General features: G+C 39.9%; 2 protein-coding genes across 2 annotated transcripts in view; one reads left to right on the forward strand and one right to left on the reverse strand.

Annotated features, from left to right (window-relative positions):
* Window positions 1–8,908, forward strand: part of ABHD12B (abhydrolase domain containing 12B) — a 28,522-nt gene extending 19,614 nt beyond the window's left edge. Inside the window, exons 10-13 of the mRNA XM_046008692.1 lie at window positions 6,389–6,471; window positions 7,576–7,654; window positions 8,280–8,398; window positions 8,531–8,908. Of these exons, the coding sequence (XP_045864648.1) occupies window positions 6,389–6,471; window positions 7,576–7,654; window positions 8,280–8,398; window positions 8,531–8,558 (309 nt within the window). The 3' untranslated portion in view covers window positions 8,559–8,908. The remainder of the gene's footprint in view (window positions 1–6,388; window positions 6,472–7,575; window positions 7,655–8,279; window positions 8,399–8,530) is intronic.
* Window positions 8,909–9,040: 132 nt separating this feature from the next.
* PYGL (glycogen phosphorylase L) overlaps window positions 9,041–23,206 on the reverse strand; it is a 44,906-nt gene continuing 30,740 nt past the window's right edge. The window contains exons 17-20 of the mRNA XM_046008691.1: window positions 22,626–22,833; window positions 12,005–12,139; window positions 11,262–11,328; window positions 9,041–9,399 (exon numbers count right to left, since the gene is read on the reverse strand). Coding sequence (XP_045864647.1) covers window positions 9,223–9,399; window positions 11,262–11,328; window positions 12,005–12,139; window positions 22,626–22,833 — 587 coding nt within the window. The 3' untranslated portion in view covers window positions 9,041–9,222. The remainder of the gene's footprint in view (window positions 9,400–11,261; window positions 11,329–12,004; window positions 12,140–22,625; window positions 22,834–23,206) is intronic.

The following is a 23,206-nucleotide window of genomic DNA, read 5'->3' on the forward strand; positions in this document are numbered from 1 at the left end:
TGATCAAAATGTGGTTAATATTTTTAAGAAAAGTGTTCGGTTTAATAAAACTCTGGGTACTAAAGATTATGGAGATACCCTTCTATGCTCTCTTAGAGAAAGTCTGTTTTACCTTTTATATTTAGAGCTATGATCTACAAGTATGGGTTTTTGTATGTAGGAGGTAGAAATCCATATGGATATCCAGTTTAGTACCATTGACTAAACAAACCTGCTCTACCAATTCTGCAGTACAAGTGTTTGAATATATCAGGGCTTAATATATATGGGTCCGTTAGTAGCTTCCTATTTCTTCCCCTTATCTATCTGTCCATTCTCATATGAATGCTGCATCTCCTAATTAGCGTAGCTTTTTTATTTTTTTTTTAAAGAGAGGGAGGGAGAGAGAAAGAATCCCAAGCAGTCTCCACACCCAGTGTGGAGCCCAAAGCATGGTTTGATCTCATGACCCAGAGATCAAGACCTGAGCTGAAATCAAGCATTGGATGCTCAACCAACTGAGCCACCCAGGAGTCCCTAATTACTGTAGCTTTATAATATGTTTTTGTATCTGTCTATGTAAGTTATTCAGCTTTGTTCTTCTTATTCAAGATTTGTCCTGACTATTCTTGGTCCTTTGCATTTTGATGTATATTTTGGTATATACTCACCAATTTCTATAAAAAGCTTCCCAGGATTTTGATTAGAATTGCAGTAGGTCTATATATAATTTGGGGAAAATGATGCCTTTTTAATATTGAGTCTTCTAATTTATGAACATCATATTTATAAGTTTATTTTGATTGGTTGATTGAGGTTTTCTTAATTTCAGTTTTAGGTCATGTTCTCCTATAAACAGAGCCCACAACAAGGACTTGATGTTCATGATTTATTGAGAGTGGTCTAAAGGCAAAACCAAGGTCATTTGAATGACAGTTATAGGATAAGGGATGGGGAAAGAGCAGAGGGGTGCCTGGGTGGCTCAGTCTGTTAAGCATCTGCCCTCAGCTCAGATCATGATCCCAGGATGCTGGGATTGAACCCTGAGTCGATCTGCTTCTCCCTATCCCTCTGCCTGCTGCCCTGCTTGTGCTCTCTCTCTGTGTCAAATAAATAAATCTTGGAAAAAAAAAAAAGGAAAGAAAAAGAAAGCAGAACAAGATGTGACTTCAGGTAAAGTGTAGCTTTGGCCTGATCCACCTGGGACTCTAAGCTTTGAGTCAGCTGTAGGGGAGGTGCTGGTTGTTTCTGCCGTCTGCAGGGTTACAAAATAGTTTGAGGGGGGTGACATAACCTTGGGGGCAATGGTTTCTGTTATCCAAGGCTAAGGAGAAGGGGGACAGGCAACATTTACAGCAAGAATTAGTTTTATTATTCTCTTCAAAGAACCAACTCAGACTTTGTTGATTATCTATATTGAATGCTTTCTGTTTTATTAATTTCTGGTTTTACCTTTTTTATTCCCTTTCTTCTATTTTCTTAGATTCAATTTATTATTTAAAAAATTTCTAGAGATGGTACTTGGATAATTTATTTTCAGTATTTCCTCTTTTCTAATTTATGCTTGAAGGCATATTCTACCAAAGCCACTTTTGAGATGGATCCCACAAGTTTTCAAGTGCATTTCAATTATCATTTAGTTCAAAATATTTTATGACTTCTTTGACCTATGGGTTATATAGATGTGGATTTTGTAATTTTTATACATTTGAGGATTTGATGTTTGCTAGTGACTTCTAGCTTAATTCTGCCATGATCTGAGATTTCTCTCTGTATGATTTCAGTCTTTGAAATTTGTTCAGACTTGCTTTATGTCCCAACATATGGTCAATTTTGGCGTATGTTCCATATGCTTGGAAAGAATATGTTCTGTTTTTGGTGCAGTGTTCTTTATGTATCAGTTAGGTAAAGATTACTAACCATGCCATTCAATTCTTCCGTATTTGCCCTGATTTTATTTTTTTTAAAGATTTTATTTATTTGACACAAAGAGATCACAAGCAGGCAGAGAGGCAGGCAAGGAGAGAAGGGGAATCAGGCTTCCTGCTGAGAAGAGAGCCCAATGTGGGCCTCGAACCCAGGACTCTGATATCATGACCTGAGCCAAAGGCAGAGGCTTAATCCACTGAGCCACCCAGGTGCCCATGCCCTGACTTTTTGACTGGTTGTTTTATCAGTTACTCAGGGCAGATTATTGAAATATCTTGCCATGATTGAGTTTATTTCTATTCTAGTTCTGTCAATTTTTGCTTTAGCTTTTTTGAGCATATGTTATACATATGTAGAGCATACATTGAGTAAGAATGTAATTTTATATCTTCCATGTGAATTGATCCTTTTTTATTATGAAATATCCTTTTTGATTAGTAATGCTTCTTGATTTAAAGTCAGCATTGTGTCTAATATATCTTTGTTTTGAATAGTGTTTGCATAATATATAATTTCTATCCTTTGGCTTTAAATTTTTCTGAATCCTTGTATTTAATGCATATCTCTTGTCAGCAGCATGTAGTAGGGTTTTGTTTCCTTTTCCAACAAGCTTTGTCTGTTAATTGTAGTATTCTATTTAACTTAATGAAATTAGGATATATTTAGGTTTAAATCCACTTTCTTACTATGTTCTTTTCTATTTGTGTTCTTCGGTCTCTACTTTTTGCTTTCTCCTGACTTGCCAGCTGTGTCTCAAGGAGAAGAGTGGTGTTGACTGTCCATTTCACCTCTCTGAGATTCCCTTCTCTCTGGGATGACCAGACCACTCAAGATGCCCTGGCAGGTCTCTGACACCTTCACAGAAAGGTTTTTAAAATATTTTTTTAGCTTTCCCAGTGTCTTGGGCGAAAGGTTTGGTTTGTAATGGTTCTTCTATTATTAGAAACAGGGAATCTTTCAATATTTTTAAGTTTGAAATTTAATTTAAAATGTCATGATATCTCAGTTTAATAGATACCCTATGGTTTAGAGGTAGGAGTTCTATAGTGTCATGCGGTCTTTAAGAACCATAGCTCTGGTGTCTGACTCCCTGGGTTGGTTTCCAGGGCTGCCACTTAACAGCTATATAACCTTGGATTAATTGTTTTTAATATTCTAACCTCATCTATAAAATGGGGGTAATAATAATCTATTCCAGATGACTGTGATAATAAATTTGTATATGAAAAGCATCTATAATAGTGCCTGGGACAGAGTAAGCACTGAATGGCCATTAACTCTTTTTATGATCAGTGGAATGCCCATAAGAATATTCCTGTTAAATAAGAAAGTGTAGGTGGTGTGAGACACACAAATATAGTAAAAGGCATAGGTCCTTACTCTCAAGAAGCTTCCTGTCTGGTTGAGGAAATAGGAAATTAATGGTGGATATAAAGTAATGGCAGGGATTTCCATAAGTCACTTTGGAATCAATTCCATTACTCAAAATAGGAAGGCAGCATGACACAGTGGGAAAAAAGAGCATGAGCTATGGAGCCAGATAGATTTGGGTTCAAATTTGGCTTTTGCCACTAACCAATTATGACCTTGGTAAGTTATTTTCCTTCTCTGAGTTTCCCCATTTTTAAATAATGGGGATGATACTGCCTACTGCCTAGGATTGTTTAGAAGTTTAAATTAAGTGAGATAATCATTGCAAAGTACCTAGCCCCTAGCGGGGACTCAACAAATGTGTTCCCTTTTCCCACTTTTTCCATTGCTAAGTAGACTAAGGTAGGTGTGCTAGGGTGGGATGCAGAACAGTCATTTCAGGGTAGGAAGAGTTCAGGGAAGAGAAGGGTTTTGTGTGCAGGTACGGTCAGTGAAGACTTACAGAGAGATAGGATCCAAGCTCTTTTCTTGAAGGTAAGGGAGAGCAGTTAGGAAATGCAGAGAGGAGGGCAGAGTGTGACCCAAGGCACATGGCCAGAGTGGGGCAGCGATGTGCTATAAAATATCCGAGTCCAATAAGGCTTCCATGAAAGATCTTGCACACTTGTCATCCTTTTCAATCCTCGTAACAACTCTCTGAGTTTGGCATCATTGCCTCCACTTAGAGCTGAGGGAAATGCAGCTCAGAGGCTTGCCCAATTATTACACACCCTATAAGAGGAGGAAATGGGACTCAATCCTACATCTAACTCGAGGCGGATGGATTGGAGGTGTGCAGCCTTTGGAATGAAAGATTGTGGCCAGATGTGGATGGGCTTGCCACCAGGATGGGAGTTTCTTACTTTGTTTTTAAGTAGCTTATGTGATACTACCAAAGCTTTGTGACAGCACATTTCCCATAACTGGTCTTCTAAGAATATTTATTTAGCAGCATTCCAGAAGAGAGAGGAGGCAGGAAGACCAATTAGGAGCCCATCGATGTGGTCTGGGCTAGAGGGGATGGTATGACCTCTGATTCTCAAGGGGCACCTCTGGCTGATGAAGAATGGGGATAGATTGACTTGGGCCTGCTTTCTTCTTATTCCTTTGGAATTTGAAATGAATTGCTGAAGGGCTTCTCTTATTGAATTTTCCTCAGAGAAGTCCTGATTCCAGGGGTGTTAGAATCAGGAGAAAAAGAAAAGAAAACAAAACAAGAAATCTTGCCCTTTATGGATAAGAGAAGGAGAAAGGAAAAGGGGCAGGACAGGCAGTGTTAGGATCTCCAGACCGCACCTGAAGGCAAATCATTTGCTGTGAGACCTTGCAAAAAATGCAAGCCAGACACACTCCCATGAAAATGTGGAAGCTCCTGGCAACAGCCCGCCTAGGCCAAAACTGTGAAGCAGATATTCGTCTTTACTGGACCCGGCTTCCCTATTCTGTGCTAATTTCCTTACAAGGACACCAGCTACTTTTTAAAAGCAGGAAAACAAATGTTTTAAGCTCATTATATTTAGAAAGATGCTATTCTCTGTATTACTACAGTTCACAGTAGAAGGCTACAACAAATGATGTATTAGAGCAGCTGACTCCATTTCTCCATATGATAAAGGGCAGTGATTCTCATAACCTAAAAATTCCATCCACAATGAGCAGAATTCTTTTCTTTTTAAACTGGCCCCAGCCTACCTGTGCTGTACCCAATTCCTTCCTTTGTCAATATCCCATCATAGACGTAGCACTTTCCTCCCCACGCCCCCTTCAGCAACAACGGAGGAATACATGTAATACTTTTCTAGTCTTTTCTCTTGGCACATCTATTCCAAGGAATAAAATCTGAATGAAATTCAAGTCACACTACGGTGAACATGACAGATAATAGCTTACCGTGTATGCCAGGGATATGGGCCCAGTAGATTCAGTCCATCTGCAACAAGTCTTTATTCAAGTGTCTGTTAGGTTCCAGAAATTTCCTAGGTTCTAGGAATACCACAGGGAATAAAAAAGTTGTGGCCTGACTTCCTGTGACGTGTATGTACTTACTGTAGGGAAGACAGGTAGGAGACAATAAGCTGATTTTCAGGAGTGAGAAGTGCTGTGACAGGGGGTGACTGGTGGGTGGATGGAGGGTTGGCAGGAAAGTTTCTCTGAAGAAACTATCATCTGAGCTGAGACTTGCCTGACAAGAGGCTGTCATGGGAAAATCTGGGCCTTGAGCTGAGGGAAAGGAAAGGCATGGGCCCTGAGGTAGATTCCAGCCTGATGTGTTCTAGGAGAAGGCAGCATGGCCTGAGGGTGGATGGGAGTGGGCTTAGTGAGAGGACAGACAGGTGACAGCCAGATTCTGTGGGTCTCAGAGCCCAAGGTGGTGCAAAAAGTTAGAAAGAAGAAACAAATCATACATAATCCCCACCATCCACAAAAAAATCAGTTAACATTGTGTTGTTTTTGCTTCCCGTATTTCTTTAAAATACAGACAGCACCATTAACTCTATCTTCACATTTGTAAAAGAGCAGTGATAGATGCATAATCTAAAAACTGCTTCTACAGTGAACATAATTAACTAGTCTAGTTACTGCAGAGAATATTCTGATTAGTCAAAAATTCTCCTGCCAAACTATGGAAAGAGCCCAAATGTCCATCAGCTGTGAGTGGATAAAGAAGTGGCGGTTGTGTGTGTGTGTGTGTATCTGAATAATATTCCACTGTATGTGTATATATATATACGTATATATATACTGTATGTGTGTGTATATATATATATATGTGTGTGTGTGTGTGTATATATATATATATATATACTGTATGTGTGTGTATATATATATATATATATATATACACACACATACACATAAATATATATACCCCTCTCCTTTCTTCCTTTTTGTATTTTCGAATTTCCCTACAATGACATGAGTTACTTTCAAAATCATGAGGTGTGTTTTTAAAAAAGTTGATTATATGTAGAAAGTTGCTACTCTCTACATTAGTACAGTTCATGTAGGAAAACATAACAAATGACATAGATATAGGTCATGCTTTAATTTTTTTCTTTTTTAAAAACAGATTTACCGGAAACTTCCAGGATTTTTACGCACGCTTATGGATGCCCTGAGAAAAGACAAAATAGTCTTCCCTAATGATGAAAAGTAAGCTAATGATGAAAAGATGTCCATTTTTACTATATTTAGGGGATTCTGGAGGGTAGCTATCATGTGACTTACTGAATGGGTAGATAAGAATTCTTAGACGGGCACTAAACTTTGAGGTAATGTGTCCACAAATTTTTAGTTTTTGATATTTTCCTCATGTCTAACTTGATGACTTCACTAAGTCGATACTTTCTCTGAAGTCATAAAGGGGGTTGTAGATTTAGAGTCTACAGGACCCTTTAAAGGTGCTCTGAGAGGGTCTAGCCTAACATCCCTTGGGGGATCCCTGACTCCTAGGCCTTATTCCCCATGTAACCAAAACCCACCCACCATTCAGCCTTTTGACCCCACAGCAAGTCCAATGACCAGAATTTGGCAAGTTAGCCCCTCACAGCTGATTTTAAGAGTGCCTTCACATAGTACTTTATGTCGACACACTTGAAGGATCTAAACTTCTCAGGAGGAACAGTGAGTCACTGTGACAGGATGGATGCGTATCAGAATTTGCGAAGTTTTGTTTGAGAAAGTTAAAATGAGGAACAAGTCTTTTTCGTGCCATAGCCTTTCTGAATTACCAGACTAGGAGGTTGACGAGGAAGCTGATTAATCCTGTTAGTCGTGTGTCCATCTGTACATTTATAGGGAAAAGTAAATGCATTGCTACAAAGAGTTCTCTTTAGTCCTATGGTAGTTCTTGTCATTTTTGAGTTTTGAGTTGTTTCATTTCTTGATCTAATCTTTTAGTTAAAATATCCCAAATATTATGAAATAAGGTAGAATAAGGAAAAAGATGAGGTTCTATTAACTGCACAAATTGAGTGTTTTTAGTATTTTTTCTTATTAAAAAATCATACAGAAATAAATTAATTAAATACCTAATTAAATTATGTGAGTCAACAAAAGAGAGATAATCTTGCCTGGAAGAAAAAAACAGTTACTATATGAAGTTTATTACATATGGAGTTGTCATTCCTGGGAGGAGAAGAAAGAGAGATCTTATATTTTGAGGCAAATTTCATGTTTTATAAAGCTTTAATTTGAAGAAGAGAAATCCCAACCTATAATTCTTGAACTGAACGCTTTTCTTCTACTTGTGCCTAGTGTTAAATTCCTATCTTCTCCCCTTCTCATCGTACATGGTGAGGATGACAAGACAGTGCCTTTGGAGTTTGGAAAGAAGGTAAACGAAGAGCTCAGTGCTGCCTGAAACATACTATATGGGTCACACCATTTTCTCATTTAGCCAGACTTTGAGATTAGATCCCACAGGAGGGTCTCTGACATTATAAGGGATTCTGTACGCCCCTCAATGGCTATACTCATGGTGTATATAGTCTGCATCAGTGTGCTATGCTGCAGAGCTTGAAGGAGTGTTTGTGGTGGATCCTGGCTCCTCATCTGAACATGTATGTGTGGATATACAAGGGTAGAGAAGATCTCCGGCAGCTGTGTCAACCTCCGTGTAGTCTCTCCCATTGTGGCTCAAAAGTGGGATTCAGTTTCTTTACTTTCAGGCAAATAGAGTGGGTCTGTCGCAGTTCCTGTCCACTTGCAGGGAGGGTGTTGGGAGCAGAAGGATGAGGTTCTGTCAGTGTTCCTTAGCTGTGCAGCTTTTAGTGCCTTAGCTGTAGAGGCAGCCAACACCGGCAGTTGGGGAAGGGTGGTAGAGAGTCCCTTATCTCAGACTTAATGGGACTAAGTGGTTCCCAAGTTGGCTGTTTCTGTACCTTTTGAGGAAAATTAAACTAGAAAAACACCACCTTTGACGGTCAGCCTTTGAGTCTCTATCTTTCTGTCCCATGCAGCTCTATGAAATTGCACACAGTGTATATAGGAACAAAGAGAGGGTCAAGATGGTGGTCTTTCCCCCTGGTTTCCAACACAACTTCCTCTGTAGAAACCCCACACTACTGAATACTGTGAGGTAAGAGCTGATTTGCTAAATGCTAAATGATTTGCTAAATCCTTCTCTTAAAGGCAATTGGGGCTGCTCTGGCTTTACTTAGACCAGGAAGTGGAGAAAGCATGTGAGCTGACCTAGGTCCTTTTTTTGCAGAGAGTTCCTGAGTGAGCAGTGGGCATGAGGTCTGAGAGTACCAGAAATCTGCAGTGAAGACTTGGTCCAGACACCACCCACGATGCATATTTTTTATGTAAAATTGTACTGGGCTGCTTGGATGAGCTGAAGTCACTGACATTTCTACAAGTCACTTGCCATTTTAGGGAAAGCACGGATGTTGGGCGTTATTCAAAGTTCTCATTTAGCTTGTAGTCTACTTTGAGGAACAAACTGAAATCTCATTGTAGAGTATCAGAATTTGGTAAAATTTGGATCCCTTCTAAAAATGTGTGATTACCAAACATCCTGGGGCTGTGAACAAGGTGGTCTTTAGTTGGGACTTAACAGGGTAAGAATGGTGCTCTAATGTAGTTAAGTAATTTGTGTTTTAGTTAATTTAAATGGCATTAAAAAGTTCCAAGTATCTTCTAGCTTTTTGAACAGCCCTGGAGAAAGTCCTAGCATGCTACTCAATCTGCCATCAAATAACAAGTTTTGGCACTCGTGTAGCCCTTGTAAATTGATACTTTATTTTTAGCCCTAATACAGTCATACACTTGCCCTCCCAATTCCCAGAAATTCCTAACCAGATTATTAGCTAACAAAATAAAACAAAAATCAAAGAATGTTGTAAAAGGGTTTAAATCCAGTAAGAAGTTATTTTTTTTTCTCTCGAGACATTTTACAACTTACTTTCCATTGTCTTTGTTCACCCCATTGCTAGGTTCATTGGATAGGGAAATCTTGAGATCTGAAGGCTCCATGTTCCAGATGTCCCTGGCATATTCCTTAATTGTTCGGTCACTAGAGAATTTCCCTGCAGCAGCTATATTTTTGAGTACCATTGTGTTCCAGGCCTTTGGATTCTGCAAAGAACACATACATATGGCCTATGGCCTGAGTGCCCGTCCAACTTTATGACGAACGCTAGGCCAAGCATATCCAAGCACATTTCATGGGGAAAAATGACAGGATAAAGTTGTAGTGAGTCATAAATACAACTGTTTCACAGCTGAGAGCTAGAGAGGGTAGATCATGCTTTTTCTCCTGCTTAGAGTGTATTTCTCTTAAGAACGAAAAAGAGTATTTTTCATTTTAAGAGAAACCATGGATGTAAATTCCCTAATTGGTAATTGTTGCTGTGGTTACAATATTTTGACATGCAAGCCATATTTCCCATGCTTTATTTTTTTTTAATTTCACCTCCCTTTAAACTAGAGGGGAAGGAAGGGACTAATATTCATTGTCTGCTAGATGCTGTGTCAAGAGATTTAATCTGTGGCTTACATCATCGTGTGAAAAACATGACTCTAGAACGTTAGTTGTTGTTCAGGGGAACAATGTAATGGGACAGTTTATTGACCTACTTCTCCTTTCTTGTTCTTTCTGAAGGTAGACACCCCAGCTGATTTACACTGAATCCCAAATACTCTACTAGGGTTTCAAAACAGGATCAATTAAGGCCTTATCCTTGAAAAAATATATTCTATCCAAATTTTATAATTTTTATGTAAAGTAATATAAGAAGCTATTTATTTCATACCCTCATGATTTTTTTTTAATTTGACAGAGAGATCACAAGCAGAGAGGCAGGCAGAGAGAGAGAGGGGGGGGGAAGCAGCCTCCCCGAAGAGGAGAGAGCCTGATGTGGGGCTCGATCCCAGGACCCTGAGATCACGACCCGAGCCGAAGGCAGAGGCTTAACCCACTGAGCCATCCAGGCGCCCCACCCTCATGATTTTTAAAAGAACTCTAAAAGTTTGTTAAAAATGACCAGAACATGGGTGCCTGGATGGTGCAGTCAGTTAAGCATCCAACTCAGTCACGATCTCAGGGTTGTGAGATCAAGTCCTGCATCTGGCTCTGCGCTCAGCTTGCGCTTCAGTTTCTCTCCCCCGTCCATCTGCCCCACCTCTCCTGCCCCCACTCTCTCTCACTCAAAAAATTAAATAAATCTTAAAAAAAGAAAAAGACCAGAACATCATTCAAAGCCATTAGCAATGCATTATAAAAATTTAAAAGAAAAACCAAAACTATGATTATGCCATAAGGTACTGTAACACAGAGTCTAAAATTCGTTTATTCAAACTTTGAAAACTTACTAAATAAGAAGAAAATAAACCATTTAAATGGATAATGAATAGACTTCCCAACATGTTTCTAAGCTTAACAATATGATAATTGTTTGAGTAAAAACCTGCAATTAGCACTAATGAACAGGAAAGACTGAACCAAATCCTGGGCTTTGAGATGGGCATCTTTGGATTTGGGCCATAGCATCAGCAAAAGAGACCCACTGTACAAAACTGGCATTCACACTTGTCCTTGCCCTTGGTCATATTTTCCTTTCCTGCTTCCTTTATATGTCTTTTCCTCTGTAGCCATTCTACACACAAATACAAGTGGACATCAAGAGGAAAGAGCTGGAGTTGACCATTTTCTTTCCTTCTTTGAGTTCTTGGAGGCAGGTAGGGAGCCACTCAGCTTAACTCGAGTACTGCCCCTCCTGGCTGATGGCCACTAACTTTAATTTACTCTGGTCTATGCATTTTGGGGGGACTGGATATGATTCTACCAGAACATAAGGTCTGAATATCCTGGGTAGTTGCCTCACTTCTCTTTTTGGATTGGTTAACGGGGCCCTGTTATTTAGATTTAATAAAAGAAACAAAAATTTTAATTAACTGTAGTAAATTGGTTTTGTTTATGGTCTTGGCAGTGTACTCACCATGTACAGCTGGCTGACTTTTTCTTGACACTTGACATAGGCTTCATAGTCTGCAAAGACTTTAAACCTGTATTTTTGTGATGAGAAGGGAAAAACAAAACAACAAAAAGCTTCATTAAAATATGTGTGCTAAGATTCCACCTAGAATTATCTTTTGCTTTTTTGTTTTAAGATTTGAGAGAGAGAAAGAGAGAGCATGCAAACATAAGCAGGGGGAGGGGATAAGGGGCAGGGAGGGGAAAGGGAGAGAATACCAAGCAGACTCTAGGTTGAGCACAGAGCCTGATGTGAGGCTTGATCTCATGATCCTGAGACTATCACCTGAACCAAAACCAAGAGTCGGATGCTTAACTGACTGAGCCATCCAGGTACACCCTCCCCTTGACAAGTTCTCTTCTGTGTAATGTCAGGCATGGCTGGTTTACCAAACTTACATTTCTATTCATTAGAGTTTTAACCAGACTTCAACATTTATATGGTTCTTCCCACATGTAAGAATGTCAACGTATGGATGTACTTGAAAGCTGGGTGTACCAGTGGAAATAGAAAAAGAATCCCAGATTTGTGGGTCTTATTTTTAAACCTTCCTAGCATAGTTAGTAGAGACTATCTGATTTTTCAAGTGTAGATTAGCTTCTCAGATCACAGACCTATGCTAATTATACAGATGCATTATAGTTGGTTTAGATGTTCTTGTCCCCTTTTCATGGCCCAAATAGCACGATCTTCTTGTGGGAACTCACCTGTCATAATAAAATAGCATGTTGATTACATCTTTGAAGAGGTCAGGCTGCTGGGGAGAGAAGAAGCCATTGTCAATTTGGTCAATGGCCAGCTTCAGCTCTGGAAGTGCCTCGTAATATTCTTTTGCCTCATACCTGTGGGATGAGAGAGTGGGTGATAAGAAAAATGTTCCATTAGTGGGTGTGATTAACAATACACAAGACAGGTGACTTACAGGGAAAACTGCAGAGTAGGAAGACCTTACCCTCACTTTGTGCCACAGATACAGCTAGATAACACCCACATCAATGTAAATAACTGAGAAAACCATCTGTCCACAGCTAAATCTGGAGAAGAAGTCATATCAAAGAGGGTGGGAAGGATAGAGATGTGGTTGGGAGTTAAATGAACCCATGGGACTGTGCATGGGAAGGAGGGATGCTGCGGGCATAGAGAGGATAGAAAAACACCCTTACACTGGAGCTCACATGCGGCAGATGAATCCTCTTAATATCTGGCTTTGAAAATCAGAGGGATTGAATTTTTTGAGTTCTTACAATCAGTGGAGCTTACCACCTGGGACTTTGAAAATCAGCAGGCTTGGCTCTGAGAGAGCAAGGAGAGCAACAAGAAACGGAGTCCCTGGCCTTAAAGGGACAGCATAGCAAGCAACCAGGACAGTTACAGTATAGAAGCCATAGTTTGTAATACACCCGGGGTATACTGGAGGGAGATTTGTTTACTCATCTCAGAGCATATGCTGGAGAGGCAGGGAACTTTAGGAGACTTCTTCAGGAACAAAGGAGCTGCGGGCCACTATTTCCCTTCCCTGTCCCCCAGCTTAGCCATGTGGACACCCGTGGGAATAAATGCTATGCCAACACTTGCTACTTAAATTGCTAACAGTGTGCCTGGGCCCCCAGGTCATCTGCAGATATGTCCCACCAGTCAGGCCTCTGCTCCAGGTCCCCTCCCACAGCAGACCTGTGCAATCCTGGCTGACACTGCCCACCCTGCCCGTGTTCTCCTGTGGTCCTGTCCCCTACAATGTGCTCTTGGTGGAGCCCATCCAAAGTGGGGCAAGGAGCCTAGCAGTGTGCAAGCAGCTGCAAAAGGGGCCACCACCAATCCAAACTGACTCCTGATCCATGGAGGGAGAGGGGAAGATAACTACACACAACAATCAGACTTCAGCCCCAGCAACGCGCCAGGGGGCAGACAGGTGGTCTATCTACAAGCACTGCCCACCAATAAAAGCTTCTCAGGGCTTGACACAGGGAGAGTGCACTGTACTTTGGTGGGACTGCAGCTCTGGCAAATGCCTGGTCTGATTCCCCTCAAGCCCAAGGCAGCCCCAGCCTGGCTCCTGCACAACACAAGAACCAAACTGTGCCCACAACAGGCAAAGAGAACCACTGCAGACAATTGGATTGAAGGGGAAAAAAGGAGCTCAGCTACAATAGCAGAGTGCGTGTGATATGCATAGACGACACCCCTGAAGCACCAGGTTCTGGTGAACAGGGGACTCTGCACTACAGGGCACTGTTGGACTCTTCCTCATGAGGCCACTACTTTTAAGAGCAGGAGATGTAGTTGACTTTCCCAACACACAGAAACAGACTCAGAAAGTTAGGCAAAATGAGGGACAGAGGAAATGTCCCAAATGAAGGGACAGGACAAAATCAGAGCATGGGACCTAAACAAAATGGAAATAAGTAATGTAATATGCCTGATAAAGTTTTTACAGTAATGGTCTTAAGATACTCACAGGAGTTGAGAAGAGTGCAGGACCTCAATGAGATAGATCCTTAACAAAGGGAGAGAAAATATAGAAATGAACCAGAGATGAAGAACTTAATAACTGAAATTAAAAATACATTAGATAGAATAAATAGACGAGAAGAAGTAGAAGATGGGATTAGCTATCTGGAGGACAGAGTACTGTAAAGTAATTGTGTTGAACACGAGAGAGGAAAAAAATAATAAAAAATGAAAATAGACATGGAATTCAGCAACACCATCAAGTGTAGTAACATTCATATTATAAGGATTCCAGAAGAAGACTAAGAAAAGGGGCAGAAATTTTATTTGAAGAAATAACAGCTGAAAACTTTCCAAATCTGGTCAAGGAAACAGAAACTCAGATCTAGGATTCATAGAGAGCTCCCAACAAAATCAATCCAAGGAGGTACACCCCCAAACACACAGTAATTAAAATGGCAAAAAGTAGTGATAAAGAGAGAATTTTAAAAGCAGCAAGAGAAAAGAAAATAGTTATATACAAGGGAAACCCCATAAGGCTGTGAGCTGATTTTTCAGCAGAAACTCTGCAGGCCGGAAGAGAGTGGCATGATATATTCAAAGTGCTGAAAGAAAAAAACATGCAGCCAAGAATACTGTTACTCATTACAGAAGGAGAGAGAAGAGTTTTCCAGACAAACAAAAGTTAAAGGAATTCGTGACCACTAAACCAGCCCTACAGAAAATGCTAAAAAGGATTCGTTGAGTGGAAAGGAATGATCGTAAGTAGTAGTAAGAAAAGAAGGAAGCACAAAAACAGTAAAAAGAAGTATATCTATAAAAATCAGTCAAGGGGACGCACCTGGCTGGCTCAGTTGGTTAAGCATCTGCCTTTAGCTCAGATCATGATCCCAGGGTCCTGGGATTGAGCCCCATGTTGGGCTCCCTGCTCAGTGGGGAGCCTGCTTCTCCCCTGCCACCTGCTCTCTTTGCCCCTTTCCTCTGCTCATGCTCTTTCTCTTTCAAATAACTGAAATATTTTTAAAAAATCAGTCAAGGGATCCACAAAATCAAAGAATGTGAAGTATGATACCACATACCTAAAATGTTGGTGGGGGGAGTAAAGAATGGGTTCAAATTTAAGCAGCTATCAACTTAATAGATACTGCTATATACATAAGATGTTAAATACAAACCTAATGATAATCACAAATCAAATACCAGTAATAGATATGCAAAAACAAACATAAGAAGAAAACAAGAAAGGAACAGAGAAGAACTACAGAAACAACCATAAAACAAGTAGCAAAATGGCAATATGTACATACCTATCAATAATTATTCTGAATGTAAATGGACTAAACATTCAAATCAAAAGACATAGGGTGATGGAATGGATTTAAAAAAAATATGACATAAATAAATATATATAAATTAAAAAATAATCTATATGCTCTCTACAAGATGCATACTTTGGACATAAAGACACACACAGATTGAAAGTGAGGAGATGGAGGGGTGTCTGGGTGGTTAAGTTAATTAAGTGCTTGCTTTGGGCTTAGGTCATGATCTCAGGGTTCTGGGAGCAAGCCTAGCATCCAGCTCCCTGCTCAGTGGGGAATGGCTCCCTCTCCCTCTCTCCTCTCCCCACTGCCCCCTGCCCATGTTCTCTCTCTTGAAGAAATAAATAAAATCTAAAAAAAAAAAAAAAAAAAAAAATCAAGAGATGAAAAAACATTTGTCATGCAAATGGAAGTAAAAAGAAAAGCAGAGTGGCAATACTGATATTGGACAACATGGACTTTAACACAAAGTCTGTAAGAAGAGAAAAAGGAAGACTATATAATCAAGGGAACAAACTAAAGAAGATATAACAATTCCAAATATTTATGCACTCAACATGGGAGCACCCAAATACATAAAGCAGCTATTAACAAAGGAAGTAATCAATAGTAATCCAATACTGGTAGAGGACAATAACCCCCCCACTTACATTAATCAATAGGTCACCCACACAGAACATCAACAAGGAAATAGTAGAGGCTTTGTATGACACACTGGACCAGATGAACCTAACAGATACATTCAGAACACTCCCTCCTAAAACAACAGAATACACATTTTGTTCAAGTACACATGGAACATTCTCTAGATCACATGTTACACCACAAAATAAGTCTCAATAAATCCAAAAAGATTAAAGTCATAGCATGCATGTTTTCCAACCAAAATGTTTTGAAACTAGAAATCAACCACAAGAAAAAAATCTAGAAAGATCTCTAATACGTGAAGGTTAAATAACGTGCTACTTAACAATGAAAGGGCCAACCAAGAAATCAAAGGGAAAATTAAAAAAAAAAAATATGCAGAGGCAAATGAAAATGAAGACAGAGTGGTCCAAAATCTTTGGGTTGTAGCAAAAGCTGTTCTAAGAGAGAATTTTTTAAAAAAAGATTATTTATTTCTTATTTGTCAGATAGCAGAAGCACGGAGAGCTGCAGGCAGAACAGGCAGAGCAGGCAGAGGGAGAAGCAGGCTCCCTGCCGAGCAAGGACCCTGATGTGGGACTCGATCCCAGGACCCTGGGATCATGACCTAAGCCGAAGGCAGATGCTTAATCAACTGAGCCACCCAGGGGTCCCCTGAGAGGGAAGTTTAAAGCAATATAGGCAAGAAACACCTCAAATGAACAAACTAACCTTACACCTAAAGAACTAGAAGAAGAAGAAGAAGACCTAAAACCAGTAGAAAAGGACACAATCAAGATTAGAGCAGAAATAAACAATATAGAAACTAAAAAGCCCCAGTAGAACAGATCAATGAAACCAGGATTTGGTTCTTTGAAAACAGCAACAAAATTGATAAACCTTGATTCAGACTCATAAATAAAAAAGAGACTCAAGTAAACAAAACCAGACATGAAGGAAAGAAGCAAAGTAACAACAGACATCGCAGAAATACAAAGGATTATAAGAGAGTATTATGAAAAATTATATGGTAACAAACTGGACAACCTAGAAGAAATGGATAAATTCCTAGTAAGATATAAACTACCAAAACTGAACCAAAAAGAAATAGAAAGTTTGAAAAGACCAATTACCAGCAAAAATTGAATCAGTAACCAAAAGACTCCCAAAACACAAAAGTCCAGGACAAGATGACTTCACAGGTGAATTCTACCAAACATTTAAAAAAGAGTTAATACCTATTCTCAAACCATTCTGAAAGTAGAAGAGGAAGGAAAGCCTCCAAATTAGTTTTAGGATACCAGCATTACCCTGATACCAAAACCAGATGAAGATACTACAAAAAAGAGAACTACAGGGCAATATCTCTAATGAACATAGATGCAAAAATCCTCAACAAAATATTAACAAAATGAGTCTAATACTACAAATCATTCACATGATCGAGTGGGATTTATTCCTGGGATGCAAGGGTGGCTGAATATTCATAAATTAATCAACGTGATACCTCACATTAACAAGAGAAAGGATAAGAACCAAATGGTCGCTTCAAGAGATGTGGAAAATCATGTGACAAAGTACACCATCCATTCATGATAGAAACACTCAACAAAGTAGGTTTAGAGGGAACTTGCCTCTACATAATGGGAGCCATATATGAAAAACTAAAAGCTAACATCATACTCAATGCTGAAAACCTTAAAGCTCTTCCCCTAAAGTCAGGAACAAGATAAGAATGCCCACTCTAACCACTTTTATTCAACATAATACTGGAAGTCCTAGTCACAGCAATCAGACAACAACAAAAGGCATCCAAATTGGTAAGGAAGAAGTAAAACCTTCACTATTTCCAGAAGACATCATATTACATATAGAAAACCCTAGACTCTGCAGAAAAACTACTAGAACTGACAAATCCAGTAAAATCATGGGATAGAAAAATAAGTCTTGCATTTTTATACTAATAATGAAGTGGCAGAAGAAGAAATTAAGAATTCCAGGAGGAGAGGCAACATGGCAGAGGAGTAGCGGACTGAAATGACATCAGGTCACAGGAGTTCAGCCAGAAAGTTATCAAACCATTCTGAACACCTACAGATTGAACAAGAGATAGAAGAGAAGAAAAGCAGCAATTCTAGGAACAGAAAATCGACCACTTTCTGAAAGGTAGGACATGCAGAGAAATGAATCTGAGGAGACAGGAAGATAGACCACGGGAGGGAGGGGCCGGCTCCCAGCAAGTGTGGGAGCAGTGGAGCACAAAATTGGAACTTTTGGAAGTCTGCTCCTTTGACGTACATGGCTCTAGAGGCTAAGCGGGGGTGGAGGCCTCTTGGCGACAGTGTGGTCTCAGGACTCTCAGGGTCACAGGAAGACTGGGGGTGTCTGAGTGTGATATCAGAGTGGGGAAGCCGACTGCAGAGACAGAGCTCTCATCTTAGGGTTACCTTAAATCATGATCCACGACACAGTTGGACCACTGTTCTTTGAGGAGGGACCCCACAAGTGGCAGATCCAGGGACACTCACCAGAGGCAAGAATCTGCTGGGTTTGGAGATTCCAAATGGGGCCGTGTGCCAGAGACAGAAACGCTCAGTCACAGGCCAAGTGAGCCCAGAATGCGGCCAGAGACCAGGGAGACCAGACTGATTGACCCCTTTTTTTCTGAGGGCGCACTGAGGAGTGGGGACCCAAGCTCTCGGCTCCTCTGGGCCAGAGACTGGGAGGCCACCATTTTCATTCCCGTCCTCCGGAGCTGTACGGAAAGCATTCAGGGAACAAAAGCTCCTGAGAGCGAGCCCAAGCAGATTACATAGCCCGGGCCCTGGTAAGGGTGGTGCAATTCTGCCTCCCACAAAGACATTTGAGAATCACTACAACAGGCCCCTCCCCTAGAAGATCAGCAAGAACTAGACCAAGCTCACAAGACAAAGCTCACAGATCAAGGAGAACAGCGGAACTCCAAAGCTAGGGGAAAGCAATGCATGGAATTCATGGCTTTCTCCCCATGATTCTTTAGTCTTGCAAAGTTAAATTTTTTAAATTTTATTTTTTTCTTATTCCAATTTTTAAAACTTTTCCTCTTTCCTCTTTTAATGTTTTTTTAACTAGTTTATCTTAACAATACCTTCCAAAAAAATCTTTTTAAGTCATCATTATTATAGTCATATTTTATCCTTCATTGTATTTAACCTTATTTTTTGAATACATATAGGGTTTTTTTTTTTTTTCCTAAAAAAACTTTGGGATACAATTTATTCTAATAGATCAAAATATACCCTAAATCTAGCACAGGGCTTTGTTCTAGTCTCCAACCTGAGCACATTCTCTCCCTCACCCTTTTTTTCTTCTTTCTTTCTCCAACATACAATTCTTTTTAGAATTTTTAAAAAATTTTCATCTTTACAGTCATATTCTATCCCTTCACTGTGTTTACCCTTATTTTTGTATATATATAAGTTTTTCTTTCTTTAAAATTTTGGGAGGTAGTTTCTTCTAAGAGACCAAAATATACCCAAAATCAAGCGGGTGGCTCTGTTCAATTCACCAGTCTAATATAATCAATCAATCTATCTATCTATAGGTGTATATATATATATATTTTTTTTTTTTTTAATTTCTTTTTACCCCCTTACTTCTCCCCCTGGTTTAGGTTCTCTTCTTATTTGGTTAGCATACATTTTTCTGGGGTCTTTGCCACCCTTTTAGTACTTTATCCTCTCATTCGTATATTCTTATCTGGATAAAATGACAAGGTGGAAAAACTCACCACACACACACAAAAAAAGAACAAGAGGCAGTACTGACGGCTAGGGACCTAATCAATACAGACATTGGTAATATGTCAGAACTAGAGTTAAGAATGATGATTCTCAAGGAGCTAGCTGGGCTTGAAAAAAGCATGGAGGATGTTAGAGAAACTGTCTGGAGAAATAAAATCCCTTTCTGGACAAATAAAAGAACTAAAATCTAACCAAGCTGAAATAAAAAAAGGTATTAATAAAAAAAGGTATTAAAATCAAAAGAGGTGCAATCAAATATGGAGGCTCTTACTGCTAGGATAAATGAGGCAGAAGAGAGAATTAGTGATACAGAAGACCAAATGACAGGGAATAAAGAAGCTGAGAAAACGACTGCTAGACCACATGGGGAGAATTCAAGAGATAAGTGATACCATAAGACAAAACAATATTAGAATAACTGGGATTCCAGAAGAAGAAGAAAGAGAGGGACAGAAGGTATACTGGGGCGAATTCTAGTAGAGAATCTCCCTAATGTGGCAAAGAGAACAAGCATCAAAATCCAGGAGGCATAGAGAATCCCCTTCAAAAATCAATAAAAATAGGTCCACTCCCCATCAACTAACAGTAAAACTTACTAGTCTTAGTGACAGAGAAAATCCTGAAAGCAGCCCAGGACAAGAAGTCTGTAACATATAATGGTAAAAATATTAGATTGGCAGCAGACTTATCCAGAGAGACCTGGCAGGCCAGAAAGCACTGGCATGATATATTCAGAGCACTAAATGAGAAAAACATGCAGCCAAGAATACTATATCCAGCTGAGCTATCACTGAAAATAGAAGGAGAGATAAAAAGCTTCCAGGACAGGGGCGCCTGGGTGGCTCAGTGGGTTAGGGCCTCTGCCTTTGGCTCAAGTCATGATCCCAGGGTCCTGGGATCGAGCCCCGCATCGGGCTCTTTGCTCTGCAGGGAGCCTGCTTCCTCCTCTCTCCCTGCCTGCCTGTCTGCCTAGTTGTGATTTCTCTCTGTCAAATAAATAAAATAAAAAAAAAATAAAAAAAAAAAAGCTTCCAGGACAAACAAAAATAAAAGAATTTGCAAACACCAAGCTAGCCCTACAGGAAATATTAAAAGTGGTCCTCTAAGCAAAGACAGAGCCCAAAAGTAGTAAACCAGAAAGGAACAGAGACAATATACAGTAATAGTCACCTTATAGGCAATACAATGGCATTAAATTCATATCTTTCTATAGTTACCCTGAATGTAAATGGCCTAAATGCTCAATCAAAAGACACAGGGTATCAGAATGGATTAAAAAAAAATCGATATGCTCTCTACAAGAAACTCATTTTAGACCCAAAGACACCCCAAGATTTAAAGTGAGGGGGTGTCCTTATATCAGATAAATTAGATTTTAAGCCAAAGACTATAATAAGAGATGAGGAAGGACACTATATCATACTCAAAGGGTCTGTCCAACAAAAAGATTTAACAATTTTAAATATCTGTATCACTTTCTTACATCATACACAAAAAAAGACTCAAAATAGATTAGAGATCTAAATGTGAGACCTGAAACCATAAAAGTCCTAGAAGAGAGCACAGGCAGTAATTTCTCTGACATGTGCCACAGCAACATTCTTCTATTTGTGTCTCCTGAGGCAAGGGCAACAAAAGCAAAAATAAACTTTTTGTTTCTTTTTATCAAACTTTCTGTTTTATTTTTGTTTATTTGACAATATCAAAATAAAAATCTTCTGTAAAGCAAAGGAAACAATCAACAGAACTAAAAGACAACCAACTGGATGGGAGAAGATACAGGCAAATGACTTACCTGAGAAAGAGTTAGTATTGAAAATATACAAAGACCCATACAACTGGACACCAGTTGTATGGGTCTTTGTATATTTGTATATACAAATATATTTGTATATCCAGTTAAATATGGGAAGAAGACACAAAGAGGTATTTTTCCAAAGAAGACATCCAGATGGCCAACAGACACATGAAAAGATGCTCAACATCACTCATCATCAGGGAAATGCAAATTAAAACCACAATGAGGTATCGCCTCACACCTATCAAAATGGCTAAAATAGGGGTGCCTGGGTGGCTCAGTGGGGTAAGCCTCTGCCTTCAGCTCAGGTCATGATCCCAGCGTCCTGGGATCAAGCCCCACATTGGGCTCTCTGCTCAGTGGGGAGTCTGCTTCCCCCTCTCTCTGCCTGCTTCTCTGCCTACTCGTGATCTCTCTCTCTGTGAAATAAATAAATAAAATCTTAAAAAAAAATTCTCTATCAAAATGGCTAAAATAAAAAATGTAAGAAACAAGTGTTGCTGAGCATGTAGAGAAAAGGAACTCTCGTGCACTGCTGGTGGGAATGCAAACTGGTGCAGCCACCATGAAAAACAGTAGTGCCTCAAAAAATTAAAAATAGAAATATGATCCAATTCTACCACTGGGTATTTACCCAAGATTACAAAAACCCTAACTTAAAGGGATACATACACCCCTATGTTTATTGCAGCATTATTTACAACAGTCGAATTATGGAAGCAACCCAAGTGTCCACTGAAAGATGAATGGATAAAGAAGTGGTATACATATATAATGGAATATTGTTCGGTCATAAAAAGAATGACATCTTGCCCTTTGCAACATGGATGGATCTAGAGAATGTAATGCTAAGTGAAATAAGTGAGTTAGAGAAAGACAAATACCATATGATTTCACTTATATATAAAACTTAAAGAAACAAAACACATGAATGAAGAAAAAAAGAAAAAACAAAAAAACAGACCCTTAGACTCTCAACTACAGGGGACAAAGTAACGGTTTACCAGAGGGGAGATGGGCTGGGGGTGATGCGGATTAAGGTGTGCACTTGCCACGGTGAGCAGAGGGTGACATAATGAATTGCTGAAATACTATATTGTACACCTGAAACTAATGCAACCAACTACACCCACCAATAACAAACAGCAAGGACCCAATGCACATGTGCCCAAGCTCCTTTCACGTTCGCTTGCAGGGTTTAATAAAACTCAGCTGTAAGGAGGCTGCCCAGGTGCGTGGGAGAGGTTCTGTGGCTGCATTTCCCGTGACCCTGCCTCAAAGGGATACCTGGGTAGGCAGGCACACTCCTGGGGGTGGGAGGCACTTGCCCAATAAGAAGGAGCTGCTCCCTTACCCTTTCTTGTCCAAAGCGGCCACATCATCTACTCTCATGCCAAAGATGAACAGGTTCTCTTCCCCAGCTTCCTCTGCCATTTCCACGTTGGCCCCATCCATGGTCCCAATGGTCAGGGCCCCGTTCAGCATGAATTTCATATTGCCTGTCCCTGAGGCTTCAGTGCCTGCAGTGGAGATCTGCTCTGACAGGTCCGTGGCTGGGATGACTGCAAGGAAGGTATAATAAAGTCAGTGATCCTGTTTCTCTAGACCTGCTTGCATTGGATCCGAGTATTTATCCAGCTGGCCTGTTTTGATCATTAAAATAGTCCATGTACATCAAGACAAACATGCATATGGCATGGAAGGCTGGATCTTACTCTCCCCCTTGACTGAGGCAACTGGGCTTTTGTCCATTTTTGATGTGCTACCTGGGTGGTGATGGCTGCAGTGCTAAATAATTACGTGCTCCTACTATTCTGTCTTGGTCTATAAACTATAAACCTATTTCTCTCCCCTATAAAAACTGACACTTCGTTTCTCTTCTTCCCTCTCTTCCTTCCGGTTTTAGTTATGGGTTTTTTTTTCTGCTTGATAACT

The sequence above is a fragment of the Meles meles genome, chromosome 6, assembly GCF_922984935.1.
Source record: "Meles meles chromosome 6, mMelMel3.1 paternal haplotype, whole genome shotgun sequence".
Classification (NCBI taxonomy): Eukaryota; Metazoa; Chordata; class Mammalia; order Carnivora; family Mustelidae; genus Meles; species Meles meles.